General features: G+C 38.3%; 1 protein-coding gene across 2 annotated transcripts in view; it reads right to left on the minus strand.

Moving 5' to 3' along the window:
• The window catches only part of CDK19 (cyclin dependent kinase 19), a 230,395-nt gene extending 207,491 nt beyond the window's left edge, over nt 1–22,904 (minus strand). For both annotated transcript variants that reach the window (XM_044676702.1, XM_044676701.1), the window contains exon 1: nt 22,491–22,904. In XM_044676702.1, coding sequence (XP_044532637.1) covers nt 22,491–22,618 — 128 coding nt within the window. In that variant the 5' untranslated portion in view covers nt 22,619–22,904. The remainder of the gene's footprint in view (nt 1–22,490) is intronic.
• Nucleotides 22,905–23,202: the final 298 nt, after the last annotated feature.

Here is a 23,202-nt window from a genome sequence, read left to right on the forward strand (position 1 = left end):
TATAAAAGAATGCCTGCCCTTTGATCCAGCCATACCATTGGTGGGTTTGTACCCCAAAGAGATCATAAACAGACTTGTACAAAAATATTTATAGCTGCGTTTTTTGTGCTGGCAAAAAAACTGGAAAATGAGGGTATGTCCTTCAATTGGGGAATGGCTAAACAAATTGTGGTATATGCTGGTGATGGAATACTATTGTGCTCAAAGGAATAATAAACTGGAGGAATTCCATGTGAACTGGAAAGACCTCCAGGAATTGATGCAGAGTGAAAGGAGCAGAGCCAGAAGAACATTGTACACAGAGACCAATACACTGTGGTAAAATAGAATGTAATGGACTTCTATACTAGCAGCAATGCAATGACCCAGGACAATTCTGAGGGATTTATGGAAAAGAACTCTACCCACATTCAAAGGAAGAACTACAGGAGTAGAAACAGAAGAAAAACAACTGCTTGAACACATGGGTTGAGGCGGACATGATTGGGGATGTAGACTAGAAACTGCCACACCAATGCAACTATCAACAATTTAGAAATAGGTCTTGATCAACAACATATGTTAAAACTGGTGGAAATACGCATCAGCCATGGGGGCTGGGGAGCTGGGGGGAGAGGGGGATGAAGGGGAAAGTAAGAGCATGAGTTATGTAACCATGTTAACTTTTCTAAAAAATAAATATTAATAAATGTTTAAAAAAAAGAAATCTCCTTGGTTCTATTGTAATTGTAAAATAATATGACTCTTCTGGCTTCCAGCCAGATTCAGTGCATGTGGATAAACAAAAAGACAGATGGCTGAAATCATCAAGACTGGGCTTGAAAATAGTTCCTGATCTGGCAAAGCTAAGCAACAGAAATATATTGTTAATCTAATTTTTTTAAAATAAAAGCCTCCACCCACTAACCAAGGCTTATCATTCAAGTAAGGATACACTTTTTTTTTAATGGTAATTTTGTTATCATGATACCTATTAAAGGCCTAAGGAATTTCTCTCAAAGATATCTTTGAAACACAAGTGCACATATACAATAAAAACTTTATGTAATAGATCAATAATTAATTTTTTTTTATTTTACTCTTTGAGCAAATGATTTTTCAAAGATCTCCTTAAAAAGTTAATGGGGGGAGGGGGGGCAGCTGGGTAGCTCAGTGGAGTGAGAGTCAGGCCTAGAGACAGGAGGTCCTAGGTTCAAACCCAGCCTCAGCCACTTCCCAGCTGTGTGACCCTGGGCAAGTCACTTGACCCCCATTGCCCACCTTTACCACTCTTCCACCTATGAGACAATACACCGAAGTACAAGGGTTTAAAAAAACAAAACAAAACAAAACAAAAAAGTTAATGGGGGGGGGGGGCTAGAAAGGCCTACATGAACTGATGCAAAGTAAAGTGAGCAGAACCAGGAGACAATTATATGCAATAATAGCAATATCATATGATGAACATTTATGAATGGCTTAGCTATTCCTAGCAATACAGCAATCCAAGAAAGTCCTGAAAGATTCATGAGAACAATTCCATCCAGAGAAAGAACTTACAGGGTCTGAATGCAGACAGAGATACACTATATTTCACTTTATTTCTTCATTTTCCTTTTGTTTGTCCAAGTTCTCTTTCACAAAAAGACTAACGTGAAAATGTTTTACACTATGGCACATGAAAAATCCATGTCAGATTACTTGCCATCTCAGGAGAAGAGAGGAGAAGGAGGGAAGGAGAGAATTTGGCTCAACCTTAAAAAAATGAAGGTTAAAAAATTGTTTTTTCATGTAATTGGAGAAAATAATAAAATATAAATAAACAAAAGAAATAGCAAATAAAAAAGAAGTAGTAGTCCTAGAGGCAACTATGATTGAGAATCAGGACTAAAGACAGAAGCCTTGGGTACAAAGCAAACCTCAGATACTTCCTAGCCTCAGACTTCTCAAAGTGAGGAATTGCCTGAGGTCAAATTACTGCTCTTCCACTAAGGAACCAATACACAGTATTGATTCTATGGAAGATAAGAATTTTAAAAATATACATATTAAGTCCTGCCTATATTCAAGACAAAGATATACTCTTAAATGCATTCATCATTTCTGGTCTGGTTGTGTCAATTAATCTTTTGTTTGTTTATCTTTTTTTTCTATCCTAGTAACAACTCTAAGAAAGATGGGCAAGAGCTATAGGCAAATGAGGTTAAGTGACTTGTTGAAGGTCACACAGGTAAAGAAGTATCTGAACATTTGAACCTCGGTCCTCCTGGTCTGGCACTCTTCTACTGTTCCACCTAAGCTGCCCCTTGTTAGTTATCTTTTGAGAGTATCACAAATCTAGAGCTAAAAGCACCTCCAAGGTCATCCACCCCTACCCTGGTTTCATTTGGTTTGTAAATACCTGAAGAAACAGACTCAAAAAAAAAAAAAAAAGGGGGGGGAGGGAGGGCTGGAGGGGCAGCTGGGTGGCTCAGTGGATGGAGAATCAGGCCTAGAGATGGGTGGTCCTAGGTTCAAGTCTAGCTTCAGATACTTCCTAGCTGTGTGAACCTGGGTAAGTCACTTAACCCCCAATGCCTAGCCCTTACCATTCTTCTGCCTTAGATCCAATACACGGTACTTGATTCCAAGACGGAAGGTAAGGGTTTAAAAAAAAAAGAAAAGAAAGAAAAAAAGGAAGGAAGGAAAAAAAAAAGACTCCAGATATGTTAAATAACCTGCCACAGTCATATAAGTAGCCACTGTCAGAGGTAGTACTTGAACCTATCTTCACTAACTCCAAGAGTGTCCTTTTCACAACACCATATTGCCTTTCATAATTTGTCTTACTTCCACAAGCAGAAAACCATTTCATTAGCAAACATCACTAATAAATTTTCTCTAAAATTCCTATATTGACTTTGAAGGGTCAGAACCTACAAATGAGTACTGTTTTTCAGTTTTCATTTCAGAATATTCTTCCAAAATAAAAAATAAAGCTCTTCTCCTCTCGTCTTTTTCCTCCACGAACCTAATTTCGAGAAATTTTTCAAGTTTTACCTTAAAACATTTTTTATTCTCTTCTAGGAAGTTGATTTCTCAATATAAAATGAAGAACTGGCAATGGTCCCTTCCAGAGTTGTGATTAGCTCTATAATTCTAGGAGTGTCATGTAATTTATTACTGACCTATATTATTTTTCTCTGCATTTACATCATCTAGCACAATGATGGCAAACATACAGCACGGGTGCCAAAAATGGCATGTAGAGTGCTCTCTGTGAGCATGTAGCCACCTCCTCTACTTTCCACCTCTCCACTGTGCCTGATGATATTTTTTCACATCCCTACCCCTCTGCCCAGCAGCCCATTGGGAGCACACAGGGGGTGAGGTCAGCAGTTCACAGACAGCAGAGCTGGAGGGGAGCAGAGCACTTGGGCCACTCCCCAATCCCTCTCTATACTGGTTGAGGGCATTCCTCACTTCACCCGCCCCTCCACCCAGCAGCCCAATGGAAGTGTATTTCCTTCCTCCCCTGTGGGGGCGGGAAAAGGGGGAGCATGCCTCGTACTTGGTAGAGGGAGGGGCATGGCACGCAAGATGGGGGGGCAGGACCCAGCACTCTGTCTCTGAAAGGTTCTCCATCACTGATCTAGCACAATGCTTTTAACCTCATGGATAATTTGATAAATATTTGCTGACATTGACAAAGAATGCTATTATCTCTCAATTCAAGTATGTACACATGTACATACGTACATACACACACTCTCACTCTCATTCTCTTTCTCTCTGTTTTTCTCTCTCTCTCTCTGAAAAGTTTAAAGAAAAGTACATTCCATATGAGAAAGAATGAAAAAAAAAAAAGAATGTTAATCACACTGAGAGAAAGAACTATGGGAGTAGAAATGCAAAAGAAAAACATATGACACTACTTATCACATGTACATGTGGGTATGTAATTTGGAGTTTAGGCTTTAAAAGATGGCTCTATAGGGGCAGCTGGGTGGCACAGTGGATTGAGAATCAAGCCCAAAGATGGGAGGTCCTGGGTTCAAATCTGGCCTCAGACCCTTCCTACCTATGTGACCCTGGGCAAGCCACTTAACCCACATTGCCTAACACTTACCTTTCTTCTGCCTTGGAATCAAGACAGTGTTGATTCCAAGACAGATACAGGTAAGGGTTTAAAAAAAAAAAAAAGATCACTCTATAGCAAAAATGAATAAATTGGAAAAAGGTATCAAGTGATAACATTTGTACAACCCAGTGGAATTGTGAGCAGAACCAAGAGAAAATTATATACAGCAAGAGAAATATTGTTAGAAAAATGACTTGTATATGTCTACCTTCAGGGAAAGAATTGGTAAATAAAACCAAGCAAGACAGTTTTATATATCATATAAAAAAAATATACATATATCTTTTTATCAAATGGTGCCTTCTCTCTTTAGTGCAGGGAGGGAGGAAAATACCTGGGAATTATAAAATAAAAATTAATTAATTTTCTTAAAGTACATTCTAGCAATTTTTTTAGGGTTTTTTTTAAACCATACCTTCTATCTTGGAATCAATACTGTGTATTGGCTCCAAGGCAGAAGAGTGATAAGGGCTAGGCAATGGGGATGTAACTTGTCCAGGGTCACACAGCTGGAAGTGTCTGAGACCAGATGGCTCTAAATCCACGGAGCTACCCAGTTGCCCCCCAGCAACTGTTGATAGATAATGAAATTACTTACCTTTTCTAATCTATCATTAAGGAACATTTAGGATGGTTCAGAGCTCTAAGATAGCAGGACAACTCATGTTTTACAAATAGATACATTACAAATTCATGTTATCCAACCTCACCTGGTCTCTCAAAGAAGAAAGGAAATAAATTTCATTTCTCAAACTTCCCATACTTCCTCCTTCCTTCTTCCTCTAAATAAAGACTTTGGCTTACATTGCTGGAAAATTAAAGCCATTAATTTTCATCTCAAAAATTTCTTATCATCCCAGTCTCTCCTCCTTTCTCCCCATTCTCAAGCAAGGAGGTGTCTTTCCCAAGGCTAACCACTCTATATGTGTACAGACCAACAGACTGCATGGTCATTCACCCCTCTTCCATTGGTTTGGTATTGCCCATAAAATATAAAGAAAAGAAAAGGAGCAGCTAGATGGCACAGTGGATAGAGCCTGAGGCGTGGCATCAGGAAGACCTGGATTCAAATGTGGCCTCAGACATTTCTTAGCTGTGTGACCCTGGGCAAGTAGCATAACCCCATTTGCCTCTGCCCTTCTATCTTAATAGTTATTATTACTGATCAAAAAGTTTTTTAAAAAAGAAGAAAAGAGTCAGAATTTTGTAAACTAACAAAAGAACAAAGATTAGAAGAAAGCACAAACAAAACAGCTTTGAAAATTGCATGTTGACTTTATTATAGACTGTTTATTTGATAATGAAAAAGAAAATGTACACAACAAATCAGTAATGAAATCAGTAATTTCATATACAATCTTCTTTTTCCATTCTAGTGCATTGAGGGAAAGGAACATTTTATTAAGTAGTTTTAAGTTAAAATTTTTTAAATAAAAATGAAAGAAATTTTAATAATTTTTAAAACCTCTCCCTATTTGCTGGTTGTTTCCTTCTTGCCTTCAAGCAATAAAGTATTCCCCATACTTAAAAAAAAACAAACAACTTTACTAAACCCTATTACCTATAATAATAATGAGACCCAGTAATTAATGTTATGATAGAAGGGAGAGAAAGAGAGTCTATGTGGTGAGACTCTCTTTTCTAGCTCTTCCCTCCCACCAAATATACACTTGGAGACTTTGAGGGGGTATCACCCCGAAACTGGGTGACCTGGATGGTCGTGCCACCCCAAAGGAGTTGGGGGCAAGGCTTCTCTATAAGATGAGGTATGGGGGGCCCCAATCCGATTCTGAATGAGGGAGGGGTTCATGCAAGCCTCCCCGAGGTCAGCCAACTTCACAGCGGGTGGTCTGGCTCCAAGATGGAGGCAGCTAGTTCAAACTGTGATTCCCCTCCCCCTCATCTCTCAGGTACTCTGGAATGCTATCTGACTAATGAATGTCTTTTATTAATATCAATATAGGGATTGGGGAAAAGGGTGAAGGGCAGAGGGATTTTGGGGTGCCCTCTTCTCTATTTCTATGGGGTCCCATCACTCGGGTTGGAACCTTTGGGGTTCCCACTGCTAAGCGTCTCCCCTCGCCTCTTCTCCTTCAGTTTCTATTTCCTATTTCCTATCCTTTTCTATAATTGCAAGTCAAACCGGAAAAAGTCTCTCAGCAAGGTTGGGTAATGGGAGAAGGAGCCCAAGAGATCGCTCCCAAAATGGAGTCCCAAACTTAGCTGACTCGATGATTCAAGCCTTGCTGAGTGAGAAGCGATGGAATCTTTGACCAGGGAATCAGGGTTTCAGTGTCCAAAGAAAGATCCTCAGAAAGCCTTCAGGACTGGATCCAAGCTAGAATGTCCACCTCCTTCCTCTCCCAGTCCTCAGCCGGAAGCCCTTTTTTCTTCCCTTCCTTCTCCGGAGTCTTTCCCAGAATCCCTCTGGTCTCAACTGTCACCAACTGTCACCAACTCCTTCTCTGGCTCCTTTTGTCCCATCCCCCTTGCACAAATTCCATCTTTACATATCTCATCCTATATACCTCATCCTCCCTCTCAGCCAAACTTTTGGAAAAAGTATTAACACCAACAAGTATTTAGTAATGGCTTATTATTTTCCAAACATTGTACTATAAGAGTAAAAACAGTTCCTGTTCTCAGGTTATGTTCTAATAAGGGAAATAATATGCAAACAACTGTGTAGATACAAGATATATAGATAGATAGAATATGTAGATAGATACATAGTAAATTGGAAGAAATCTCAGAGGTAAAGTACTAGCAAAAAACTGTCAACATCCACTGTCTCCACTTACTCTCCTCTCAATTATTCTTTGACTTTTAGTAATCTTGATTTCTAACATCACCAAAATGAATTGTTCTATTCATTAATTCCAAAATCTAACTGTCTTTCCTCAGTTTATATTCTTGACCTCTTTGCTACATCTGACACAGCTGTCTACCTTCTGCTTATTAAGATTTTCTCCTTGGCCCTTTTCTATCTCCCCGATTTATCTCAACAGTTCCATTCAGTTTTAATTATCATCTCTATACTATTAACTCTCAGATGTATACCTCCAACCCCAGCATTCCCTGAAACTTCAGTCTCACATCACCAACTACCTATTTACTGAACATTTCAAACTTATATCCAAAACTGAATTCATTATCTTTTCCCAAAAATCTTCCCCTTTTCCAAACTTTCTTGTTATTGTTATTTGGTTGTTTCAGTCCTGTCTGACTCTTCATGACTTCATTGGGGGGGGGGGGGGGTTCTCCTGGCAAAAATACTTGCAGTGGTTGGCTATTTCCTTTTCCAGCTCATTTTACAGATGAGGAATTGAAGCAAACAGGTTTAAAGTGACTTGCCAAGGTCATATAGCTAAAAAGTGTCTGAAACTAGATTTGAACTCATGAAGATGAGAGTTCCTGATTTCAGGATAGGTACTATATCCACCTGGCCACCTAGCTGTCCTATTTCTGTCCAGAACACCACCATCCTTCTAGGCTCACAAGTACATACCCTCAGAGTTTATTCTATATTCCTCACTTCCTCTCACTAAAAATATGCCAAATCTTAACATTTTTACCACCACAACATCTCTCATTTGATTCCTTCTCTTCATTAATATAAGTACCATCTTGGCTAGAGGATTCATGACCTCTCTTTCTCTCATTTTCATTATTATAACAATCTCCTAATTGGTCTTCTAACCTGAAGTCCCTCACAGCTCCAGTCCATCTTACATTCAGAAGCCAAAGTAATTTTCATTAAACATAGATCTGACCATGAGACTCCTTTAGTTGGTCAACTCTAGCAACTTCCTATTACTTCTAAGATTAGATATAAATTCTTCTGTTTATCTTTTAATTAGATGTCAACATATCTTTCCAGGCTTGTTGGACATTACTGCCCTTCCTATGTTCTGTGAAGACAAGTTAAATTTGCCTTCCTCCCTATTCTTCATAGAGGGCACTATATCTCTAAATCTGTGTATAAATATATACAATAAAAATATACACACATGGATATTCACAACATTTTGCATTTGCAGTCTCATGTGGATGTAATGCACTCCTTGCCTTAATTTTATAGAACCTCATACTTCCTTAAAGATGCAGTTCAAGCACTAAGTTTAAAACTAAATGAAGCCTTTCCTGATCCCTCTACAGCTACCTTACATTTAACTAACTGACTATATTTTCTTTCATTCACACTATATTTATGATGCATATAGTTATATATATTTACCTGTTCCCCACATTAGAAGGTAAGTTCCTTATGTGTAGGAACTGTTCACTCTTCATACTTGTACTCCCAAAACCAAGCATAATGTCTTTCACAAAGCAGATGTTAAAGGATGATATTAGTAATTAAGTCTTGTTATATTAGTTTAGAGATAAGAAGCAGAGAAGCTGGCTTGAGATAGTTTTAAACAGAACTGAGACAGTGTCAGTTTCAAATGTTGACAGTGTAATGGTTTTTCTGTGGCAGTTTCTCTGGGTGTGGCAGTTACTGAGTGGGCGCAGTCCACTCTCTTTTTCTCTTTCTCTCTCTCTCTCTCTCTCTCAGTGTTGGGAGCAGGTGACATCTTTTCTCTCTCTCCTCACTGTCTGAGGTAGAAGGAAAGAAAGAAAAAAACCTGAAGGAGCTAAGTGATTTTCCTTTTCCAACTTGGGAAACACTAGTGTCTGTCTATTCCTGTTTCATAATAACTTGATTCTTGCTGAATCAGTCAGCTGGTCCTAGTTATTTTTGTAACTTCTTATAAGGATAATAGTGTTAGTTTATTGTAAATAGTGAAAATTTGGGTTAGTCAGATCAGGAAGGATCAGTGTAGCCTGTGGAAACAGGAGAAGCAGTTCCTTGCGGAATCAAGGGGGTTTTATTTGGGTGGAGTTAGAATCCCTTAGAATCAGAAATCCTTTTTTTAACGTTATATTCTCAATAGTTTGTTTTTATATAACAAGAGTCTCCTTAGCATCCTTGCACTTGGCCCTAAAAAGAAGTTCACTTATGAGCTTCACCTCAATTATATAAACTGAAGATACTTTGTAAGCACAAGCAGCAGAGTATCTTTTTTTTTTTTTTAATATTTTTAAACCCTTAACTTCTGTGTATTAGTTCCTTGGTGGAAGAGTGGTAATGGTAGGCAATGGGGGTCAAGTGACTTGCCCAAGGTCACACAGCTGGGAAGTGTCTGAGGCCAGATTTGAACCTAGGACCTCCTGTCTCTAGGCCTGGCTCTCAATCCACTGAGCTACCCAGCTGCCCCCTAGCAGCAGAGTATCTAATCAGTTTATAATCAATAATCAATTCATTCACCTATTATTTTTACATTAGTGACCACTATCTGTAGAGCCACATTATAAGATATGTATTTTTTAGCTTTGTCCCTAATATCCTTTATACAATTTCCAAATGCAATTTTTTTTAATTTCAATTTTCTACCCATTAATTAATCCTCTACCTAAGCCTTGTTCTGTTCTTATGATCATGTCATAGTGGTTACTCTTGCTTCCTGAAAGCTAGTGCAGAAAATAAAGGCCTAACTAGATATTTCTTTCCTATAGAACAAAAAGAGGAACAAAGAGTGCACAAGAAAGGAGGGAGTATGGGGATGGGATAGAGCATCACAAAGAAGACTATAACCACAGGCACAGTGGCAGTAGCCCAGCCGTACCTGCGAAATGTCAGGCAAAGAAACACAAGCGTTCGTGAAAACTATGGTTGCCATGAGAAAAAGGCACAAGCCACACACTAACATGTTAACTCAGGTTGCCCAATCCTAATTAAGGACTGCTCTAAGTAGTAGATTTACATTGATAGAGTTTAAATATAGCCAACTGATAGACTATAACCAGCCAAATTAAGTAAGGATTATTCCCAGAAGGCTGGTTACTAGCTGAAGTTTTATTGGGGGATTTTGTTTTTGGGGGGTTTTTTTGCCACAGCAATTCATGAGAATCATCCATATAAATCAGTAGTTCCCAAACTTTTTTGGCCTACCGCCCCCTTTCCAGAAAAAATATTACTTAGCCCCCTGGAAACTAATTTTTTTTAATTTTAATAGCAATTAATAAGAAAGATAAATGCACCTGTGGCCATCACCGCCCCCCCTGGATCACTGCAGCACCCACCAGGGGGAGGTAGTGCCCACTTTGGGAATCACTGATATAAATCATGGAAGTTATATCCTGCACACAACTGCCAAGGTATATATATGTATTCCTAAAATATACATGTAACCACCATGTCCCTCTCCTCTCAAACTCCAGAGATTTCCTATGACCTAGCTGGGCAGCATGGTGAATGACATACTACTAGGCATTGAATTAATTCAAGTTCTTTCTCAGACACTTACTAGCTGTATCATCTTGGGCAAAGCAGGATCTCTGCCTTAGTTTCCCTATGAGTAAACAAAACTGGCCTTTGAGATCCCTTCCAATCAAAGACACTTTGACCTCTTGGGTCAAAAACAAATACATCTGTTCAGCATTTAAAAATTTAGCTCCAATGTTTCCACCTTTATAATATGAACATACTCTCTTGGCCCTCTTGGCTCCTCACACAGGGTACCTCTACGTTCATCCCCATTGCTTTGCATAGGATGTCTCCTTCCCTGAAATATATTTCCTCTTCACACTCCTAGAGCTGATGTCATCTTCTACATGAAGTCGCTCTGGGTTCCATCTTTTAGTGGCTTCTCCCAACAACAACAATAAAATTCCCTTCTATTTATTTGACTTATACATATATGAATACATATTTTCTTCTCTAAGGAAACATAAGTTTACATTTCTGTTTTTATCTTTAGCATACTACTTGATACAGAGCAGGCAGTTAATAAATTCTTAAATGTTTGGAGAGTACCAGACATCAAAACACAGAGCATATACAGGGCCTGAAACATAGTAAGTGCTCAATAAATACTTTAAGCTTATTGATATAATAATGAAAACATTAATTATCATTCCACTGATTAAGCTATAGGTTTTCTAGTCTAGATTTTTGTTTTAAAATACTGTTCAAATGTGGCCTCCGGTACTTTCTTAGCTATGTGACCTGAGCAAGTCACTCATCCCCAATTCTTGCCTTAAGCTCTTCTGTATTGGTTCTAAGGCAGAAGGTAAGGGTATTGTTTTATTTTTTTAAATAAATACCACTAAGAAACTGTCTTTTGAGAATATGAAAATGTTTTGTACAGTAACACATATAACCAGTAACAAATTGATTACTATGTCAGAGATGGAGGAGGAGTGGGAAGGAGGGAGAGAAAGTGGAACTCAAAATGTTTGAAAATGAACACCAAAACCTGTATTTATATGTAAGTGGGGGAAAAAATAAAACATTACAAAAAAAGAAGAAATTGGCTTCTAAATTACTATCTTAGCTTTTGAAAGTTATATGCTGTCAATGTGGGTCAGTGAATCCAGGGAAAGATTTCAGGGGATCCATGCATGAAAACTTGGAAGGGAAAAAAAATTGCATCTTTATTTCCATTAACCACTAAATGAAATTTAGCATTTCATTCCATTATAAGCATATGTAATAAACAGTATTCTGAAGAATATATAAGTTTTACTAGACTACCAAAGGGGTCCATGACACACAAAAAAATTGAGAAAGTCTGTATATGGTTTGTTTGTGTATATGTTTGTTGGGTCCCCCATTAAATTGAGAGTTCCTTAAAGGCAGAAATTGTCTTTTGCCTCCTTTTGTATCCACAGTGGCTGGCACACAGTAAACCTTTAATAAATGTTTACTGATTGATAGAACTGCTTCCCACATAACTCCTCCATATGCCCAGTTTTCTCTTGCACAAATTTTACATTTTATCTTGAAGATCTCTCTCTCCTAGGAAGTTTGTCAAGGACTTTACCCTTCTAAGTAAATAATTAACTAGCAAAAAAAAAACTTGATTTGCCTACATGTGGAAAAACATATTCCTTATTATTTGTATATTATTTTCAAAAGGAGAAAGATATACATGTGAAACTTCAACAAAAAGTCTAACAACACTATACACCAGTATTAAGTTTCTTTAAAAGCAACTGGTAATTTTCCTGACAAAACTTCATTTCTCTTCATCACAACCTAACTAAATGTTCTTAAATGTTCTAGTGATAACCATTATTCAATATAACTAGTTAAAAGCTGTGAAAAGGAAATTTTCTAAGAAATCCAAACTATCTATAGACATATGAAATATGTTTCAAATCCCTAATAATTATATTTTTAAAATGCAAAGTAAAAAAACTTTGAGGTAAATCTCATAGACATCAGATTGACAAAGATAAGAAAAATGTTAGAGAGATTTCCAAAAAACATGCATATTAGAGGAGCTTTAAATTGGTCCAGCCATTCTAAAAAGCAATTTGGGAAAAAACATTCCCAAAAAATAATCATGATGTTTTAAGATTTACAAAGTGCTTTTAGCAAAAAAGACAATGCAAATATTATTATCCTTATTTTACAGATGAGGAAAAGGAAGATTCAGAGCTTAAATGACTTGCCCCAGATCTTAATTTCCTTCCCATACTCCTCTGTGCTACTTTTTCCCCCCCTCAAACCTATACCTTTTGTCTTGGAATCAATACTGTGTATTGGTTCCAAGGCAGAAGAGTGGTAAGGGCTAGACAATGGGGGGTGAAATGGCTTGCTCAAGGTCACACAGCTAGAAGGCTAGATTTGAACCCAGGACCTCCCATCTCTTGGCCTGGCTCTCAATCCACTGAGCCACCTTGCTGCCCCCTATGTTATCTTTTAAAAAAGATGAAACCCCTCAATACTCTGTTCCACCCATCTTTTGGAGCAGGTCAAGATTTAAGAATATCCTCTCACCACTTTTCCCTATGTAATAGCATAGGATAAAAAAGGCAGTGGAAGAAACAGTGCCCTCAATTAGACAGAGGCAACAAGTCAGATTCCCTGCACCACATTCATTACACCAATACTTTGCATAATGAACAGCACAGAAGCTTAGTATAACATTTCAGGTGCAGTACTTTGCCAATCCTAACAGTCTAAACTGCACTAAGAGATATGCAAAGCTGAAACCAGAGGTCTACTGATACTGGAAGCCAGATCTTCCGACTGCTGTTCCAGTAGTCTCCCTACTATATTTACTAATCTCCCTAGTTATTTTCCTATGTGTAAGTTTCATGAGATCAGACAATGAATCATCTAAAGAATCATGAAGCACCTAGCACAAAATATTCACATTTCTATTTTCCTGTTAGAGCACTCAAAATGTAGGAGGCTTAAAATACAGGAAATAAGTCCTGAACATGGCATTCTTAAGTATTTGCTACAAAAACTGGCTGCACAAAAATCAACTCAAATTATGCAAATACCACAGAATTCTTCCTTTACATAAGATAATATTACTTGGTATCTTTTTAAAGGAAATAAAAAGGGTCAAAAACCTGTCCTTGAGCCAGGTTTTATTCTTTTTTTTTATGCTTTTAAATTTTATGCTTTTCAGATTAGTATCTCTTCAAATGTAATTATAATTACTAAAATCACACAATAATGTTGTCCTTCTACATGTTGAAGATGCCATCAACTCAGTAAAGTAAGAGTTTTTCCACCCCCAGTACTGGTAACAGATTAATACCGATCCAATCACAATTACAATCACATCCAGTTCTCTGAGTATCTGCATGATAGTTGACCAAGGTTGGAAGTACAGTCTTTAGCCACAGAAAGAAGCAAAATTAAGTAGCCTCCAAAATGGAGATTAAGTCCAACACCTGATTAGCACCATGTTCTACTCAACAGAGATAACTAGCATAAAGCTTTATTTTAATAGCAAAATGAAATAAAGAAAGACATAATACCTACCAATTTGTTGCATTTCTCCTTAAAGCTCCATTTAATTAGAAACAATTATACTTTACAAGAACAGCTACTATTTAATGATTACACAGGCTTTAAATTCTCTCTTTGATTTAAATTACTTTCTGGACAAGAACTTGAATCCTCAATAAAAAAATAATTTCTGCAAACTTGTATCCTGAATTACACCCTGTTTTTTCTCTTGAGACAGTCTTCATCCTATACAACTCATATCATGCAAAAATACTCTGAAAACAATCCTCAAAGGAATTAAGATTATCAGCTATTTATTAAGGACCAAAAAATCTTAAATACCAAGTCCACTATTTTTTAAAAACTGTTCTGGATATAAGAATTAGCCTGGTATCTTCTGTCAACAATACAAAGTATCAATTCAAGAAAAACAATTTTCCATTTACTTCACAACTTTGGGTTCTAATATTAAAAAAACATTTTCCTAAACACGAAGGTATTTCTATGCCAATAAAAAAAAACATACTATCACAGACAAATACTTTAGTGTGTTACTTCAGTGGATAGAATGCTGAGTCTGGAGTCAGGAAGATGAATTTAAATCCAAACTCTTAACACCCAAAAGCTGTATAACCCTTGAAAAGGCACTCAACTTCTGTCTGTTTCCTCCTCTGTAAAATAGTAATAATAACAGCACAAAACTTCTAGGGTTGTTTTGAGAATCAAATGAGATCATATTTGTAAAGTACTCTGGGGGTCAGCTGGGTGGCTCAGTGAATTGAGTCAGGCCCAGAGGTAGGAAGTCGTGGGTTCAAATCTGGCCTCAGACACTTCCTAGTTGTGTGACCCAGGGCAAGTCACTTGACCCCCATTGCCTACCCTTACCACTCTTCTGCCCTGGAACCAATACACAGTATTGATTCCAAGATGGAAGGCAGGGTTGCTTTTTTTTTTTTTTCATTTTTTTAATTAAAAAAAATTCTAAGTACTTTGCCAACTTTAAGCACCATAAAAATACCTGCTATTGTTATTAATAATGATATTTTAAAACAAAATAACCAAACATCAGCCAAATCGAAGAGTTAGGTGAAAAAGGAAAATAGGTATTAACTATTCTTCCACTGACACGTTCAAGAAAATAAATCACTTATCAATAAATTTCCCTTTTGAAAACAAATCTATTTATCTGTTATTGAAAAGGAAAACTATTTTTCCTTGGCCCACAAAAATGCCAAGGCTACATTTCAAGATGTTTGTATAGTAGAAATGAAAAAAAAACCAACAAAGCTCAAATTAGTAACCATTCAATATAATTTAAACATTGTTAATACTTAATTTAAAAACATATAAGCAAAAACACACGATATAATATAAAGTATTTGATTAAGATGAGAAATTTGTTTTAGATTTGTTAGTTTTCCTTGCTAATCTATCTTAAAGGAAATTCACAAACCATTCTGACAACCTATATAAAGTTCGACTACCAAAAATCAGCAACATAGTTCTTTTAAGAATCATGCACATGGGGAGCAGCTGGGTAGCTCAGTGGATTGAGAGCCAGGCCTAGAGACAGGAGGTCCTAGGTTCAAATCCGACCTCAGACACTTCCCAGCTGTGTGACCCTGGGCAAGTCACTTGACCCCCATTGCCTACCTTACCACTCACTCTTCCACCTATAAGTCAATACACAGAAGTTAAGGGTTTAAAAAAAAAATTTAAAAAAAAAAAAAAAAAAGAATCATGCACATGATTAGGTCAACTTGACAGAATGAAATCCCAGAGAATTTTTTAAACAATTATTCAAGAAAAAAATTATAAAAGTCCAACAATGAGATCTGCTTGTTAGCTAATCAAAATAAGTTTCTCAGTTATCTGGATAAATTACTAAATGTTTATAATTCAAATTATCATAAATATCTTTAAAAAACAGATGTATTTGCCATGTTCTCTGCCAGCTACTTAAGATACAAAGGCAAGAGCTAGCATAACTTTGGAGAAGAGACAATATGTACATATATAAGCACATAAAGGAAAACTAAGGTAATCTTGGGAGAGAGGGCATTAGTAAACTATGGAGGAGGCTCCTCTTTTTTTTTTTTTTATTTTAAATTCTTATCTTCTGTCTTAAAATTGATACTAAGTATTGGTTGTAAGGCAGGAAAGCAATAAAAGCTAAGCAATCAGGGTTAAGTGACTTGTCCTGAGTCACACAGCTAGAACTTGTCTAAGGCCTGGTTCTCTATCCAATGATCTACCTCACTATCCATTTTTAAAAACTCTTAATTTCTGTCTTAGCATCAGTTCTAAAACAGAAGAATAGCATGAACTAGACAATCAGTTAAGTGACTTGCCCAGGTTCACAAAGCTAGAAAGTGTCTGAGGCCACTTTTGAACCCAATTCCTCTCTATATACTGTGCTACCTAGTTTCCCAGAGGCTTCACTTAAAAGATAGAGCCTGAGCTGAGACTTGAAAAGTGAAGGATTTCATTCTTTCTTTCTTTCTTTTTTTTTTTCAAACCCTTACCTTCAAAGTGAAATGTTGGAGGGGATATGGCAAAATTGGGACACTAATCCACTGCTGGTAGAAATGTGAATTGGTCCAACCTTCTGGAGGGCAATTTGGAACCAAATTGCTTTAAAAGAATGCCTGCCCTTTGACCCAGCCATACCATTGCTGAGGTGTGTCCCCAAAAGGACAATAAAGAAAAAGACTTGTACAAAAATATTTATAGCCACACTCTTAGTGGTAGCAAAAAAAATTGGAAAATGAGGGAATGTCCTTCAATTGGGGAATGCCTGAACAAATTGTAGTATATGATGGTGTTGGAATACTATTGTGCTAAAAGGAATGATGAACGAGGCCAGTGATGGCAAACCTATGACACGCGTAGCCATTTTTAATAGCACATGGCCACATGTGGCCATATAAGAGAAGTATGGGGGCCGCATGCCGAGGATGAAATATTTGCTGTAGTGTAGTATAGACACTCTGTGCACTATAGATGACAATTCTACCTATATTAATTTATCTATTTTGGTTTATTAAGTACAGTTATATATTACAATTATACATTTTTGTTATTTAAACTATAAATATCGTGAAATTATGGCATTTTTTTTCGAAGTGACACGCCACCCAAGTTATTCTCAGTTTTTTGGCGAATTTTGACAGACCGAGCTCAAAAGGTTGTCCATCACTGAACTAGAGGATTTTTATGTGACCTGGAAAGACATCCAGGAACTGATGAAGAGCAGAAGAAGCAGAACCAGGAGAATGTTGTACAAAGAGACTGATAAACCATGGCACAATCAAACATAATGGACTACTTTATTAGTAGCAATGCAAAGATCCAGAACAATCCTGAGGAACCACTGCTGGGTTTGTAGCCCAGAGACGATAAGGAAAAAGACTTGTACAAAAAACATTCATAGCTGTGCTCTTTGTGGTGGCAAAAAATTGGAAAATGAGAGGTTGTCCCTCAATTGGGGAATGTCTGAACAAATTGTGGTATATGATGGTGATGGAATACTATTGTGCTGTAAGGATTGATGATCTGGAGGATTTCTATATGAACTGGGAGAACCTCAATGAACTGATGCAGACTGAAATGAGCAGAAACAGAAGGTACAATGTACACAGAAAGTAAAACATTCCAAGGTAATGGACTTTGCTACTAGTAGCAATGCAACAAGCCAGGACACTCTTGAAGGACTTATGGGAAAGAATGCTAACAACATTGAGAGAAAGAACTATGGGAGTAGAAATGCAAAAGAAGAACATATGACATAACTTATCACATGTATATATGGGCATGTTATTTGAGGTTTAAGCTTTAAAAGTTTGCTCTATATCAAAAATGAATAATACGGAAATAAATATCAAGTCATAACATTTGTACAACCCAGTGGGATGGCTAGTCAGCTCTGGAAGAGGGGAGGGCAAGAAAATGATTCATTTAGACATGGAAAAACATTTTAAAATTAAAAAATAAATTAAATTTTAAAAATTAAGTTAAATTTTTTAAAAAGTATTAACTAAAGTATTTTCTAAACACTGCCCAACAGAATGACATCTAATTAAGAGTTTATTGACAATAAAATGAAATAATATGACAAATTTTCTTTTTCAGATAAGGTTTCTATACTAAATCTGAGGATTTTTTAAAGTTTTATAAAGTAATTCTAAATGATTGTGCATGTATATAAGGTCTACTTTAATTCTGATGTAAAGAAATCTATGCATATATAAGCAGCATACATACATAGCTGAAGTTTATGCTTTTAATAATGATTTTTTGGTATTTTATTACATTTTTCTTTGGGGGAATGTGATAGGTCTTTTTGAAGTTTAAATGCCTTTTTCTATTTATGCCTAAAGAAACTATATATATACTTCAGAAGAAACTTCAAGATATTTATAGGCTAACTTCATGAAAAAAGTTCATCTAGGAATCTGTTGGGGACCTCTATCCTAAAGTCCAAGTACTAAGTAATGAATAGAACATGAATGCAATTCATACATGGAAAAGTCAAATTACAAAGCTCTTCTAATGTTTTATAGACTGATTTCAATTGAGTAATATTTTAAATTGGGTTTTTTTCTGGTTACAATACTGTACCATATAGCTTTGTGTTAATGCTATATTTACACACTGTTTCTGCATTACCACTAAAAAGCATTGCCTCAAAAAAGCATTATTAGGAATTTTGACAGTTGACCAAGATTAGGAAATTACTAAATTAATACCTGGATTCTTGTTCAACAAATTAGTGATGAAGAAATAGTATACAAGTATACAACTTGAATGACTTGTTCAATTATAATTAACTGAAGATCCTCTGCTTTTCCAATTCTTAAAAACAATTCTACTAAATGTGAGTGCTTAACTGTGTTTTTTTTTAAACCCTTAACTTCTGTGTATAGGTGGAAGAGTGGTAAGGGTGGGCTTGCCCAGGGTCACACAGCTAGGAAGTGAATGAGACTGGACTTGAACACCTAGGACCTCCTGTCTCTAGGCCTGACTCTCAATCCACTGAGCTACACAGCTGCCCCTGCTTAACTGTTAAGATGGATCCAAATTCCATATAGAGCCTTTGCTAAATCTAGTAAAATACTTAGCAATTCTTTAAGAGACAAAATTATTATATTTTTCAAATATCCTTTCTCATCAAATAAAGTTTCACTTTCACTCAAGACAAAAGTGCATTTTGAGAAAATTTTATTAGTACGTGTGATTTTATTAGAAAAGAACAAAAATAAGCAGATAAACTGATTATATTTTTAAAAGCTGTTTCTATTTATTCAGCTACATCCCAGATAAACAATATCAATTATTTACTTTTTTGAAAGTAATTTTATTTCTAAATAGATTGGAATAATGGCAGGCCTTAGAATTTTACTGATATGGTTAAAGTGGACCAAAATAGATAGCCACCTTCCTTCTCTACCACTTAAAAAGTTGCCTAGATCCCTAAGAAATTAAGTAAACAGCTCAATCTGGATGAGTAAGGTAAAACTAGATCTTCTTGGCTCCAAGATCAGCTTTCTATTCACTTTATAACAATGATGCTTAAATAAATCAAAATGACAATACAGAAAACAAAGTCTTTGAGATAAAAACATCATAGAACATATGATAGGGAATGATAATAATTCAACCTTGCAACAACCCTGTGATGTAGGTACTATAAGTATTATCATCCCATTTTTCATGGAGAAAAACAGGTTCAGAGTGACTTACCTATAGTAACATAACAAATGTCATGAGTTTTCCTGATCCTGCTCACTAAAATATGCAGCCTCTATCACTAATCTGATCATTTATATAACATTATTTTTTTCTCACAGAGAAAAAAAAATATTTTCTCAAATTCTAGTGGGAAAAGGATGCATAGAATTTAAACTTGACCTTGACAGTACAACTCTAGTTTGAGGGGGAAAAAAAACTAAGCAAAAGTTTGAACTCCAAATATAATAGCATATCTTTCTCTGCGAGGATGACTTAAGGAGAGGCAACTTGGTAACTAAATGGATAGTGACCCAGGCCTGGAGTTCAAAGGAGGTCTTGGGTTCAAATTTGACACCAGATACTTCCTAGCTGTGTGACCCTAGGAAAGTCACTTAACCCATTATCTAACCTTAACTGCTCTTCTGCTTTGGAACCAATACACAGTATTGATTCTAAGACACAAGGTAAAGGTTTTTTTTAAGACAAAAAGAAGGGATTAATTTTCCTGTTTGTCCTGGGCAGCCTTGCAAGTTGCATTTGTGTGAACTCTCACCCACTTTAAATAAGCACTACTTATAGTTACCATTTTTTACACAACTTTACCCACCAATCTAAAATAAAAAACAATATGGAGGTTAGCATAAAGTTACTCAACTCAAGATGCAACAGAGGAATCAAGTGAATTTGTTGGGAGATGGAGGCAGCTAGCATTTACAGAGAATTTTACAATTTGCATCTTTCCATGTTATTTCATTTGATCCTAACAACCCTGTGATGTAGCTGCTATTAATATATTCATTTTACAATGAGGAAAAATGAGGTTGAAAGAGATTAAGGGCCTTCTTCCCCAGAGTCACACAGCTAGTCAGTAACTACAAAGGAATTTCAACTCTGGTCTTTCTTATTCCAAGACCAGCCACTTTGATTTCCCACTATCTAAGGTAATTCAAATCTAGGTGACATTCTCTGAGGAAGATTCACAATCCCAGTCAAACCTACAAGAATCTAGTAAACCCCTATAATTCACTAAGTACTATGCTAAGCAATGGAGATAACAAAAAAAAAAAATTTAAGTAGTGCCTGCCCTCAAGAAATTCATTGTGTTATGCAGAAGACTGGCATCCTTGCAGAATTACTGGAGATAATGGTCATTGCAAGACACCAGCATTAAAAACCAGGAAGGACTTCTTGCAGAAGATGGAATTTTGGTTTAGATTTCACCACAACCTAGCATTTAGGAATAGAGTATATAAAGCAGAGTCCAACAGAGCAGCCACACATAGGAAAATAAATGAGAGTGCCCCAAGACCCTAGAAAGGGAAGGTAGGTGGGACAGTGGATAGAATAGAATAGTGGAAAGGGCATGGAATTAGGAAGACCTAAGTTCAAATCCAGCCTCAAATACAAAAAAAAAAAAAAATGTTGAAGAGAACGTATGGGGAAGCAAACATATTGAAGTGCCTATGAATGGGTACAACCACTACAATGACATTTACTAGCTGTGTGAAACTGAGCAAGTCCACTTTACCTGTCTGCCATAATTTCCTCACAAATGAAATGGGGACAATAATAGCACTTGCCTCCCAGGATATTATTCGGATAAAATGAGATAGTAGTTGTAAAGAGTCTGACACATATTACAATTATTATTATTATAAAAGCAACCACCTTCCAAGATTGTTGTGAAGATCAAATGAAGTAGCTGTAAAGAATTTGGCACATTATAAGCACTATGCAAATATTACCTGCTATTATTATTTTTTAAGATTGCTGTGAGATCCAAATGGGACAATAATTGTAAAGCACTCAGCAGTTACCTGGCACATAAGAAGTGCTCTATAAATGTTAGCTAATATTATTATTTATTATTATTATAACAGTACCTACCTCCCAGAGGTTGTAGTGAGGATCAAATGAGAAGATAATTGTAAAGCTCTTAGCACAGTGCCTGACATACAGTAAGTAAATGAGGGGTCGCCTAGATGGCTCAGGATATTGAGAGTCAGGTCTAGTGAATTGAGGTCCTAGGTTCAAATATGACCTCGAACACTTCCTAGCTATGTGACCCTGGGCACATCACAACCCCAGTGCCTAATCTTTAACACTCCTTGGAACCTAATACCTCGTTGGAATATTGATTCCAAGATGGAAGGCCAGGGTTTAAAAAAGAAGTAAAAGAAGGAGGAAGAGTAGTTTTCTGTTTGGGGTTGTTTTTTGTTTTGTTTTGTTTGGGGGGGGAGGTAGTATTCCTCTGATTTAGACCGTCACCGAAGAAGCATCCTGGCAACACACAGAAGGGAAACCTCCCCGTAATCCGAGAGACAAAAATCCACACCAGACAGACCCCAGGACCACCCCCACTGCAGACGACCCGCCTCTGCCCGAGGCTCCCGCAACCGGGTTTAAACTGCACCCACGGGAGCGGGGGCCTCAGCCGATTGGAGGTCGAGGGACGCCTGTCACAGCTATGCCCGCGGCGGCTGCAGCAGCCGGGCCGCCCTCAACGCGCTACCCCCGCCCCTCGCCCTCTCCCCAGGAGACCAAAGCCTGTAGACTCCTCCCTCCAGCCCAGGTCCGCACGGGCGCCTCTCCGCCGGCACTGCGCACCGGGAGCAGGGAGGGGGAGACACTAGCCGGACGCGGCGGCGTCTGTCGCGCTGGGCAAGAACGGGACCGGACGAGAGAGACCCAACGCTCCGAGCCGTCAGCCCCTACCCCCCGCACCAGGGCATGATTCTGCACCTCCAGAGCCGGGCCTGAGCCCAAGCTGGAGACCCCAGGGGCTGGAGGCTACTCCGCGCGCGTGCCTCTATCCTCCTCTAGTCCCCGCGATAACCCCTCGCATCCTCAGGCGGCTCTTACCCATCTTTCCGCCTCGCCTTGTAGACGTGACCGTAGGTGCCGCGTCCCACTTTACATCCCTCGTACTCAAACAGATCCTCCACCCGCTCCCGCTCGGCCGCCAGCTTCGCCTTAAAGTCATAATCCATTGTCTGTTTCCCCCATAGAGGCGCGGGGAACGCGGGGGCCGCCGCCGCTCACTCACTGCTCCGCCGCCGCTCCTGCTGCCGCCGCTTTCACCCGCGGCCCTCCGCTCCACTTCTCCCCTCACAGACGCCTGGCGCCCGGGCGCGCGCACTGGCTCTCCACACAGCGCCCCCCCCCCTCAGTTTCCCCCACTCAAGCGTTCCTAGCCTTCAGCACGGAGCTCCGCCGCAATCGCGGCGGCCTCCTCCTCCTCCTTCTCCGCCGCGGAGGCTCCCGCAGGCACCCCCAGTCCCGCCTCCCTCCTTCATTTCCTTGTTTTGGAACCTAGTGGGCCGCACCGCAGCTTCCTCCAGCTCATTAACGATCAGAACGCCCGCCCCCACCCCCGAGAGCCGCTGAGGCTGCTGGGGGCTGTAGTACGGGAGGAAGTGAAAGCTTCGTAATCTGACTGTCAAGGAAATACATATCCCAGAAAGCCCCGGGCGGAGGCCGCCCCCCCTTCTCCCCAGGGACCGTACCCAAGCCCGATGCCCGCGCCTGTGCAATTCCATCTACCACTTCCCCTTTGGGTAGAGAGGGAGAGTGG

This window comes from Gracilinanus agilis, chromosome 4, assembly GCF_016433145.1.
Source record: "Gracilinanus agilis isolate LMUSP501 chromosome 4, AgileGrace, whole genome shotgun sequence".
NCBI lineage: Eukaryota > Metazoa > Chordata > Mammalia > Didelphimorphia > Didelphidae > Gracilinanus > Gracilinanus agilis.